Raw genomic sequence first — 12544 nt, 5'->3', positions numbered from 1 at the left:
CAGTGGAGGAGGCTGGCCTGTGTGTGAAAGAAGAAAAGGAAAGTGAGGGAGGAGTCGATGGAAAACAGTGTGTGGAAATCGGAGGAGACAGCAAGAACTGGGATGCATGCATGATAGATATCCTAGTTGCTTCTGCATGTGAGAATGGATGATGAATGGAAGTCTAGGTATGTATGAATAGGGGAGCGAGGGAGAGCATGTGTGTCTGTGGGTAGTGAGCTGAGGAGAGGAGGCACAAAGAGACAGGTTGAATGAATGAGTTGGCTGGCCATGAGGGAAAAGAGGAAAAAGAAGCAGGTTTCTGTTGGTGTTGGAAACTGTGGGTTCAAAGGCGTTGTATAGTGTGTTAGAGCTTAGCTTTCTTACTTCTACTCAGTCTTTTGGGCAGGTGACTTATTCTTTGTGATTAGCCATTCCTCCCAGGGCACCTAATCTTCTTCTCAAGTATTTTATCCTCACAACCTTGTGAGGTAGGGTACGCTGAGAGATAGTTACTGACCTAAAGTCATCCAGAGAGTTTGATGGGGACCAGAACCTGGATCCCCTGAGTCCCAGTCCAGTATTCTGACCACTACACTACACTGGCTAGAACAGGGGTGAGAAGCCTATTGTTTTCCATTGTATTCCAGATTCTATCATCCCTGCCCAGTGGGTATGTTGGCTTAGGCTAATGGGAGTTAATAGGACAAAAATAGATGCATATTTAAAGAGCAGATCATAATTCACTGGTGGTGTGTATGCAGAATAACTTTTCACATTCTGAGCTTTAAAACAACCTATTGAGGAAAATATGCTTCATTCCAGATTTAGTCATACTTAGAGGAGACCTAGAGCGATGAAAATTCCAATGTTGGGTAATTATGAAATGTCACGAACCAGTTTAAGTAAAATGCTAAAAAGATGTTTAAAAAGCAAAACTAGTATTACTAAAGTTGCACAAACTAGGAAAATTTAGGAAAAACCTCAATTAGTCTTCCATACTAAGGTGTCCCATTCACCCAACTGCAATTCTGTGTTATTTTGATGGCTTTAGGATAATTGGGGGATGTTATTAACACATTTCAAAACACTTCATTAAGCAATTAGATTCAGTACATGATGTGATTATTTTGAGATAATCACCACTTTTGGAAATTTTTCAAGTCTGAGATTATTTTTCATTGCTCTAAAAAGGATTTCATGTACATCATTTTATTGCTTTTTGAAAACATTTTTATGAATTGATGACACCTTCCTGATAAAAGCTACTTTAGAGCTGCCTGAAAAGCTGAAATAGATTAATTCTTGTAGAGCAACATCAGGGAGGGCAACTGCAAGAGACCCAAAGGCTGTTCCTACTTACTTGGTAACTTTCCAAGGGACAATCCATCAAAACTGTTTTTTAAGGAAGCCCAAACATTTTGGTTTACTGCTGAATTTTGGTGGCAAGTTGTTCCATGGTACTGCAGAGTACTAAAGGGTTAAATGTAGTTTGTTTCCAAGTGAAATTTAATCCTTCTTGCATGCTGGAGCTGTTACAGACACATTTTGTTTTAATTGTGGGGTCAATGGGGAGGCGGTATATTGACACTGCTCTACATGAGAGAGAGAGAGAAATCTGTCATACATAATCTTAGTCTATTTCTTACTCATCAAGAGGAATATGACAAGAAACTGGAAAAACTCTGGCCGATGGAGGAGGACAGGATATAATTCTGAATAGATGGAACTTGTGTAGGGCAATTCTAGAAGACCGTATCTGGATACCCAGCTTTAAGTCTGGAAAAGCTGTTAGTTCAGGGCTGGGAATCCACAGCTGGTATAGAAAGAAACCCACCCAATGCTTCTGTGTTGTATGACTGACCTTAGACAAGGAATTTATAGGGCATAGGTAGGAAAAGGAAGGGAGGAGACTTACACTAATATATGATGCATCCTGGTGGCCCCCCAGCTCCCTCTCCAAAGTGTTGCAGTTAGATGGCCTAAACCAGCCATCCAGCTGCTTTGCCTGGTGGGATAAGACTTTTTCTCTGTGTTGCTCCTGACTGCGTAGGATGCCACTAACTCCAGGTTTGGAAGGTTCGGCATCCCCATTGAATAGCACCAGTAACCCTTAGTTACTGATACAACACTTGCTTTCTATGGAAAAAATTATGTGCACCTGCAATAAGAGATGTGACTGTCTGGAAAAGGTTGTAGCTGAACCATGCTAATCCATACACTTGGATCCAGAGGTCCAAGATTAAGGAAACTTAATGTATTTCCCAGAAATTTCTACCCGTTATGCCTAGTTTTCTGCATGAAAACCCATAGAGAACAGCCCTTCATATGTGTAAAGTCAGGCCTTCACCTACTTGCAGTTCTGTAGCATCGGGGTGCTGCCAGGCTGTAAACTGTCTGCTTAATTCATAAACATTCAGCCTTAACTTAATTGTTTTTGCTCAGAGGTAATTCTCCCTGAGAGTTTGCTTTGAAGTCACTCTGCATAGATGGTTTTGGATAAAAGCTAAAAATCTGTGTTTGAACAGGTTGCTGCCATCCAAGCTGAAGTCTGTCGGAAACAGAAAGAGTGTGAAGCTGACTTAATGAAAGCTGAACCTGCTCTGGTGGCTGCAACTGCAGCTTTAAATACATTGAATAAGGTGAGCAGCAGTCATTGCGTGGTTGTCTCTGATGTGGTCTGTTGTCAGAATGTTGCATTTGGGGAGAAATTCCATAAAAGATTTCCTCACTTCTTTAATAATTGGACTCCTGAGATACTCAACCAAGTCTAATACTTGCTGGCTATGAAGCAGATGTAAATTTGTTGCCACTGAGCCATTCATGTAATAAGCTGAATGTTGTATTCATGTGTTGCATAGGATCCAAACAAAATTTCTCCTGTTACGGATATACTACAGTTTCTCAACATTCAAAAGCACAATATTTTGACGTTAGAAAACTTTTAAACACAGCTTTGTTTTTAAATACTCATTTGCAATTGATACTGTTTCAGATTGAAGTCACTGTCAGATCTTTATAAATCTTTGACTTAATTATCGGGCATTTATTTCCATTAATAACAGATTCAAGCCTTTTTGCAAAAAAGAATTGTAAGTGAAATGAGAGTAAGATTGGAAAATTACTTATTTAATATTTTAACTTTTGGTTGTCTTTATGCTAATTTGTGACTAATAATTCTTGGACTGATGTGTTGTTCAAAAGTAGGGGTGAATGAAAGTTGACGAATGCCATGAATCTATGCTAGTTATTACTTTATTGAACACTAGATTTGGATATCTAGTATTGGATACTAGATTTAATTTGGAATCTCATGTCTGCTGCTTATGTCTAAAGATAGTAACTTTACAATATGGTAAAAATATGATAGATCTAAGCACAAAATAGAAAAGTATAGTTAATAATGCAAAAGTCATACAAAATATCAAAAACAATAATTATTTTTCTTACTAGAACTTAGCATCTTTAAGTATGATATAGAGAGCAGTGACATCGCAGGGATGATATGAGTTGGTGGAGTACACACTTTTTTGTTCTGTTCCAGTAAAGGAATTATTATAGTCATATGGTTTTTCCTCCTTTCTTATACAAACATTAACTCTAGTTAGTAATAGAGGAAGGGATTACAATTTACCAAGCCACTATCTTCAAATTGTCATATAAGCCCTTGTTATCTGATTTTTATTCTTATGTGGGGTTGTTCAGGATAATCTTTCTGAATTGAAAGCCTTCGCTAACCCACCACCAGCAGTGATAAACGTCATGGCTGCAGTAATGGTTCTGTTGGCAAATAAAGGAAAAGTACCAAAAGACCGAACCTGGAACACTGCTAAACTCTTCATGGGAAAGGTATTTGTAACATTTGTATCCCCTAAACCATATTGCTACCTAATTATTTGACTTCTCTGTTGTGATAATGAACATGTGAAGATAATTATGTTGTATCCTGTCCAGTTATCTCTGACTCAAGGTGACTCTATGAATAAATGCCCTACGAAATGACCAGTCCCTTGACAGACTTGCTCAGCTCTTACAAATATAAGACTGTGACTTGCTTTATGGATCAGTCTCTTATTTGGCCTTCCTCCTCTTCTTCCTTCCTTCCACTTTCCCTAGTATTATTGTTTTCTCCATGCTGTGCCAGAAGTATGACAGCTTCAGTTTAGTCAGTTTGCTTCCAGGAAAAGTTTTGGCTTGATTTGAACTAGGACCTGCTTGTTCATCTTTCTTTCAGTCCAGCGTGTTTGCAAAGCTCTCTGTCAGCACCATGTTTTGAACAAAAAAATGTTCTGTGGTCATAAGTAATTTCCTGTAATGTATTTGATGGGCACTAATTATTTTCGAGGGCAAAAAATTACATAGGAAGAAGACCTCAATGAGTTATTATCTTCTTTTTGGCAGATTTCTCAAATCATAAGAAAAGAACTAGTTCATCAGCCAATACTTAGGAAATAAAAAACACTGTGTGCAGACACATATAACAAACACACAGTGGTGTTTTGTTTGCTTTGAAGAATCCCCCCAGATCCTCCTGCAGTTACTTTCTACATTGACATATGGTGTGAGGGCTCTGTGTAGTGTGTACTTATCCAGTCAGTGCCATGTTGGCAGAATGTGTATTTCCTCTTGTAAGATATGCCCATCCTCTTAAGACAAGACCTTCAGAGTGTGTGTGGTGAGGGGAAGAGGGCCAGCTGCTCACAAACCCTTGGCAGTCCCTTCCACTAACTAACTGCTGTTAGTGTACAGCTTGATATGCACAGAACCCTTTGCTTTTTAGGCCTGTACTTCCTACATTATTATTTTCAAAACTGAGTTCATTATGTTTGTCTAAGTTTTTTCATGTGAAATCTAAGCATTATACAAACCATAATGAGTTAGATACATTAACTGCCTTCTTCCAGGTTGATGAATTCTTGCAAGCGTTAATTAACTATGATAAGGAGCATATCCCAGAGAATTGTCTGAAAGTGGTCAAGGAACATTACTTGAAGGACTCTGGATTCAACCCAAGTCTCGTTCGCAATAAGTCATTTGCAGCAGCTGGTCTCTGTGCCTGGGTTATCAACATAGTAAAATTCTATGAGGTACTGGATATGTTTTGTTGATTTGGAGGAATAAATAGAATTTGCTGTAAATTACTTGAGTATTTGGCCACTCATTATAAAAGCAATACTTCCAGTAAAAATAAGAATAGTAAGTTGCATGTTACCTTCTTAAATCATTATCACACAATGCAATGGAGTCTCCCAACTTCATTCCTGGTTGATGACAAAAATCTCAAATCTTAGTCAACAAATCCCAGTAGTCAGAAATGATAGCAGTTGTAAACCAAACATCTCAAGGAACCCAGTCTGGGAAAGGCCGTTGTAATAACCAGGGCTTTTTTTGTCATCGAACGCACTGGAACGACGTTCCGGCACCTTTTTTACAATGTATTTTACGAAGTGATTTTGAATTGTAGCAGATCAGCAGCAAACATCATTAACACAGTGCCTGCAGGCTGCTTTTGTGTCTGCTATCTGATAGTGAGATAGTGAGGGTGCTGCGCTGCTCTCTCAGCTTGGGACTGCTCTCTCGGCTTGGGACGCTCCACTGTGTGTGTGGTCGTCACACGCTTACTGCCTGCGACGTGTGTTCCGGCACCTTTTTTTTTTTTTTTTTTTTACAAAACACTGGTAATAATTAAGTCTATGATATGATAGTGAGAAGGTTTTCCTAAGCTTCATCTGTAGGCCTCAATATGATGATAATACTGGCCTGTTTTATGCTTATTACTGAAAAGTTAAACACTTTGACTATTATAAGAATGTCATAGAATTAATAAGTATCAGGCCATAGTTGATCAGAAAGTTTTGAAAAGACAAGAAAATCAAGTTTGCAGGAAAGGAAAGTCCAAGGAAAGGAACCCTGTCCTTTCTTTTTCACTCTACGCAATAACCCTCTTCATGTGCATCTTTAAGAGCTGCTTTCTAACTTTGGTAGACTCAGGATGGTTTAGAAAGCAGCTAATAATGTGTCACTGAAAAAATGACTTTTCAGGAAAGGAAGGGCAGATGTATTACAGTCTGAGACAGTGATGCATATACAAACCAATGTGCAAAACAACTTGTTGGGAAATACTTACTTGAAATGCAAATATTAGATTATTTATCATATTCCAGGATGTTGCTCTAATTAAATGTATATTGCATGCATCCATTTATCTATTCTGTGATGTTCCTTCCTTGACTTATGTGAATCCTAAAAACTTGAAAAGAAGGAAGGATGCAATCAATTCCAATTGAAGTATCGCCCAGTATACTACCGTGAAAATAACTGAAGGCAAATCTCTTGTTGTTTTATAATTTTTGTTAGTTTTCCTTTTGGCTTCTTAAACCTCTTCCTTTTGTTTGATCTATTTTTCTTCTTGGTTTGTGTACAACACTCTCATGGGCTCTGTATATGTGACTCCATTGAAAAGCTTCTATAGCTAAGGATTTTTTGTAGGAACCCTTCCCTTGTTTCTAATGCACATGATCCTAGCAGGTTCCCACCTGTTCCCTCCATTCGTCATTGATCAGAAGATGGGAGCCTCAAGGAAGCTATTGTCCATGTGGTTCTTTGAAATTGTTTTGCTTGCTTGCTTGCTTGGCAAGTCATAGAGACATATGACCTTGTTTAGAAAATGTGTCCATAATGGTAGCAAACTCACTCAGCCACTTCCTGTGCCTTGTCTGTTTAAGAGAATACTGCATAATGGATATCTCTGCTCATGGCCAGTCATTTATGAAACAAGAACAATTGAATAGATTGGATGGGCTTAAGGCTTTTCTGTTCCAAAGGCATTAAAAGTGGTTGGGACTCCTGAAACTACTATGTCTCACACATATTCACCTTCTCCTATGTCTCCAGCAGCAGTGGTAGTGAGGCCTTCCACATGGTTTGGCTGCACTTGTGGACCTTACTGACCCACCAATATTCTTCCATGAGATTGAGCATTGTTCCTGGCCGCCCTAGCTTGAAATTGGTGCAAACCAGTATGGCATTAGTTTCTTGACACTCTAAGTAAAGCAGATTGCTCCTGTGATCAAACTATATTATCTTTTCACTTGAATAACACTGGGCCTCTTTCTAGTACCTTAGTTTTTACTGGTCTGTGTGATGCACACAGACCATAAAAAAGGTCAGATTACTTACATATAACTGTCGTTCTTCAACTGGCATTCACACAATCCATTCTCCACCCCCAGTTTGGTGTTGATATAATACCAACTGTATTAATATTGTTGTTTCCTGAAATTATACAATCATTCTTTGGTTTCAGGACCACAGTGGGAAGTCTTAGTAGAACTGGGGGATTCATTTCTGTCAAAAAATTCCTGTTATAGTAACTTCACAACTAGAACAGGTGAACACTCACAGAGCTACAGTTACATATAAGCAACCTGTCTTTTTTTGGCCTGTTTTTGTTTAACAATTGAATATTTGAATTACTAGGTATACTGTGATGTGGAGCCAAAACGTCAGGCATTGGCTCAGGCAAATGCTGAACTTGCTGCAGCTACTGAAAAGCTAGAAACTATCAGGAAAAAGCTTGGCGTAAGTGTTATCCTAGTACAGTCTTATTTGCTTGGAAGTAGATAGAACTGTGATGACTTGCATTCTTCTTTGTGGTGATACTCAGAGACAGCCTATAAAGATAAGGGATTCTATTGCTTTCTTGGTTTACCAGGACACTGTTTTACTGTCAATGGTATGGTATAGTTGCATTAGGTATTGTAGTATTTTTCCTATTATAGAATTGCATCTTTGTATTTGGTACAGTTTGACCTGGTTTGTACGAAACAGTATCAAATCATAGGTTAATTAATCCATGATTTGCTGCCATTATGTGCAAGCAGAGCTAGCGTCTTTAACATGTAATTACTGAATTTTGCTGAAAGCTGGTGAGCTACATTATTTAACTAACATCTAGGTTTACAATATCATACAATAATACATTTTCACTGCAATAGACTATCACATATGCCTTCTGGAAATTATAAGCATTGTTTGTCTTTGGCAAACACACACAGTACAAATAGGTATGCTACTAGACTAATTCAGAGGAACTGTGACCCCATGTAAGATAAATGCATGCTATTCTGATTAGTTCCTTTTTCTAGTTTCTAATGAAAGATCTCAGTTACTCTCAAATCTGAATATGCAGCACAGTTCTCACTCTTCCATTTAAGTTAAATTCCATGGTTGGTAATGAGTCCTACTCCTATAACATGACTAGTTGTTGTGGAATGTACATTTATAAGATTTTACTAGCACGCTTTATCCACACTTTGATCCATTTGTTCATTGCCCATTAACTCTCAATGGATTTCTCAGCATTATGTGTGTTTATGGTTTATTGGCCTTCAGGGTGTTTGCATTCGCTCTCTATCTCCCCCCATTCTATGTCTGAACACCTTTGAAAAATAGTGTCACAGGTAGTTGTCCCCATTGAATGGATTTCCAATGGAATCCTGCCCTACAAACCATATTTTTCAATGGGGAAAGTGTAGTAGTAATTTTTCATTCAAAAAATTTTAAGCTGATAATGTTCTATAATGATTAATAAATGTTGCAGCTATTACTTTGTAATCAATAATACATCATCATTTTGGTTGGCAGTGTGCTAACAACCCTTCATTTTAATGCCTTCTGAAATGTATTGCAAAATGACAAATTAAATCCTTGCCAACTATATGCAACAGAAAAATGAATGTTAACAAAACTTTTCTTAATCTGCCCATGAAAATATTTGCCTGTTTTCAAAAATCTGGGACAAATATAATGTCTTTAACTCTCCACAACTCTTCTTAGTATGTAGATTTTGCTTCCCGGAAACATTTACACTGTGACTTGTCCAAGGAATAGTCTACATCTCCTCAACAGCAGCTGAAGAGAATGTGCTTGCATCACTAGTCAGCAATATGCCTATATTTATATTTAGAGGCACAAGACACATTTAACAACCTCTTTTATGATACACACCTATGCATGTTAATGCAGAAGTGAGCTTCGCTGCAATTGCAGTCTTAATGTAGACAAATAAACATGATAAAGGAGCACTCTAAATAAAATTGAAGATTTTGGTCGCTTTCAGATTTAACTGTTCAGCTGCATCCTCATTCCTGTAATGATCTAGTATGTTTTACAGTTTGAAAAGCAACAAAGAGGCTGCTGTCTTGGAATCTGTGCATTACACAAGCTGGCTTTACTTTGAAACTGACTGTGAAAGTGGTATCTACACTTCTAGAAAACCAGAACTTCTTGGCATAACTTGAACTAGTTCGCCATATAGCATCCCACTATGGTAGTTGTCAGTGATTCAGGTGACAAATGACCTGAGATGTGTTCTTAGCAGTTCCAGCATTCGAACCCAGACTTCTAGCTAGGATGCTCCTAAATGCCTCCATGGCTTTTGCATAGCATTTTTGTGGGCCACATAGACTGCTTTACAGTCTGTGTAGGCCTCTGCTCTGGAATGTCATTATTTTTATTTACATACCTTTTTGCAGAGAACCCAACAACATTGTTGATCATTGCATTAGTGTTGTCTTTATTGGCTTCCTGTTATTTTCAGATCTGATTTATGGTTATTTTAAAAAAATGTCATATGTATTTGTAGTGTAATCTTGAACCTTGTAGACAATTGAGAAATTTGGGGTCTTCCAAGCTTTTAATTAAAAGCTTACATAATGTTTTTAATGTTGATACAGTGCTATTTCACTATTTGGGGGGGAAATCTAAGAAAAACTGTCATTAACTATCCCATGGACAAATGAAACTGACAATATAAGGCCATTAAGAATCAATTAATCTCTAATTAACCTAGCCATGGTGAACAGAAATCAGTACAGCAGTTGACTCTGTGTGGAAACTTTTAATTAACACAGAAAAGGAGCTTTTCCTTTGAGTAGTCCTGGGAGATAGCATTGCTGTGTAACCTAATGCAATATTATATGTGTTATGGGAACATAGTGAGTTCTAGGGATGGACTGAAATTTTTCAGTCAACTGATTTCACATAAAATATCTTTAAAATATTTTTCAATATCACCCTGCAAATGATGTTCAATGAAGTCCCTTTCTTGTCTTATTTTCTACCCATGAAAGTAAAATTTTGGATGCAACTGTAAATTCTGTAAATAAAATTAATACAATTTTATGTTACATAATAATGTTGTGAAGGGAAGCAGTGGGTTCTGTCCCTTCTCCTCTAAGTCCTCCTTTTTTAACTTGTAGGTTTTTTTATCCATCAGTATGAACTAACCATATAGGTTGATTTAGTATACTGAGCCACATTTTCTCAAGTAAAAATGTTCTGAAAGTTTTATTTTTTCAGCCCACTGTAAACTGTTAAAGAATTCTTACACAGGGTAATATTTAACAGATCCTCCCCGACCTGCACATGCGCAAGCACACACACACACACACTTTCAGCATACATAGTAAAGAGTTCTGGAAGGCTATTTTCATGCAGCTCTTTTAATTCACCATTCAGTTCAGTTGATTATGGAAAAGCAAAGCTTCAGCAGCTTCAAAGGGTCCCAGCATGTTAACAAACAACCATAGCTCAGTTCTTTGTCTACGGAAAAACATTCTGCTATACCAGTTACAGAGAGAGCATATAATTATATTCAACTCACCATCACGTGATCCTGATGGTAAAGAGCTGTTGCAAGGCTATGCAGCTTGTGGTCAGCAATGTGTTTATGGCCTGCCAGTTTCATGATAGTCTTATCTGATTTGGAAGTTAAAGGCAGGTGTCAAATCAACACATTTATGTCTCTACTCATTCATGAAGTCTACTGGGAGACTTTGGGCCACTTACTGCCTCTCAGTCTAACATACCTCACACAGTTGTTGTGAGAATGGAAAGGAGGAATTCCTTATATAGACTTGTGTTCCTTGCAAGAGCAAAAAAGATAGGATAGAAAAGCGATATCATCATTGGAGCAGCAGCTGGGTCCACAAGTTTTGCATGCTAAGAAGACAGCAAAAATAAATCATCCAAGTTTCTCCAAGTGAGATCCAACCATTGAATATGGCTGATATTTCAGAGAAATATGATGTCTTTCTTGATAGAACTACCTTTTTTTCTTGAAAACATATTTGGTGGTCCTTTATGTAGTTCCTAGTACTAGTATTTCCTTATGCTTCATCAGGGAAAGAAAAGAGAAAAAAGGTCCACGTTAGCCTTCTTACTACTCATAGCATTCAAGACTTGTTCATAGACCATTAAACATGATAGGATCACGGTTAATGTTCCACATTGCTCAAGTCTCCATTTAAAAGCTCTCAGAGGAACTGATGGCATTTTGCCATGCAGAATGGGTCATCCTTAAAATCATTACCATAAATGCCTCCATAAACAAAATTGGATCAGCTACCTCATTACCCAGAAGAATTCCAGTCACACTTGCATATCTGGCTAACCAGACATTCCAGCTGTTCTTTCTAGTTGTATAATGTTGTCACTTAACATTTTCTGTGGTTTCTTGAATTAGTTTTTGGTAGCTTCCATGTCCATAGCTGTAAAAAATGTTGTAACTGCTCTGAAATTGGCTACACTTAGCTATATATATAAATAGCAAAATGCAGCATATACTTGAGATGTTAGTGGCACTCAAGAATGTGAAGAAAGAGGATTGATTTTAAAGTTGTTTGCAGTATTGACAGTTAGAAGCTTTAAATAGACAGGCACACAGGGGTTCCATCTGATAAGTAGCTTTGGAAGGATATTTCCATCAGCAGGATCTGGGAATGCTCAAATGATCTGCACCTGAAAAGTATCACCGGAAGCCTTTGCTATTCAGATGATGTAATTTCTTTAAAAATCAATTCAACATAAATAGCTCGTGGGACTTTGGGATGTGGCTTCAAACATTTTTCCATAGTCCCAAAAGCAACCTGTCTGGGCTAAAGGTCTTTAACATCAAAGACTGACATATGAGTAGCTGAGCCAACAGCAGCCCGAGGCATGACATGGGCAGCTGATACCTTTATTTGAATAAGAAAGGCTCCCAGTGTGGCATAAGAAGACCTGTTGCAGGCACCAAGTCAAGTGAAACCAATGATCACTGCCTGTTGCCTTTAGGACTCTTTGGCAAAACAACAACAACAACACATTGAGGAAAGCAACTACAGTTCCTTAAGCTATTTTTCTTTTAATTTGCTTCTAAAGCTTAAAAGTGCTGCCAAAAATAAAGTAAATGGTGTGCAATTCTGTTATAAGGAGCACGATCCCAGGGGGCTAGGAGCATCTTCTGGAGGGCAGAAGGAAAAGTGCAGGCAGTCTTCTCCCTCCTGCCTTGCATTTTAATTAAATGCAGCTCTAGCGAGCATGCTTTGGAAAAGGAGGGAAAGACTGGAGAGATTGCAGGATGGTTCATATTCTGATCTATTCCATCTCCTTCCTCTCCTACCCACCACAACATATCCCTTTATCACTTTCCAAAGTTGTGTTCCTGTGCTTGGAGGCACAACTGCCCTATCCTTGGAGACTCAACTGTCATTGTTCTTACTATCAAGAAGCCAGGAAGGGG

The 12544-nt window shown here is 38.1% G+C and overlaps 1 protein-coding gene across 1 annotated transcript in view; it reads left to right on the top strand.

Moving 5' to 3' along the window:
* The window catches only part of DNAH11 (dynein axonemal heavy chain 11), a 167931-nt gene that overhangs the window by 103907 nt on the left and 51480 nt on the right, over window positions 1-12544 (top strand). Inside the window, exons 58-61 of the mRNA XM_044428955.1 lie at window positions 2508-2621; window positions 3685-3828; window positions 4884-5066; window positions 7459-7560. Of these exons, the coding sequence (XP_044284890.1) occupies window positions 2508-2621; window positions 3685-3828; window positions 4884-5066; window positions 7459-7560 (543 nt within the window). The remainder of the gene's footprint in view (window positions 1-2507; window positions 2622-3684; window positions 3829-4883; window positions 5067-7458; window positions 7561-12544) is intronic.

Source organism: Varanus komodoensis, unplaced genomic scaffold, assembly GCF_004798865.1.
Source record: "Varanus komodoensis strain SLA01 unplaced genomic scaffold, ASM479886v1 scaffold2, whole genome shotgun sequence".
Classification (NCBI taxonomy): domain Eukaryota; kingdom Metazoa; phylum Chordata; class Lepidosauria; order Squamata; family Varanidae; genus Varanus; species Varanus komodoensis.
The sequence above is the reverse complement of the archived record's forward strand: the minus strand, read 5'-3'. Positions and strand labels throughout refer to the sequence as shown.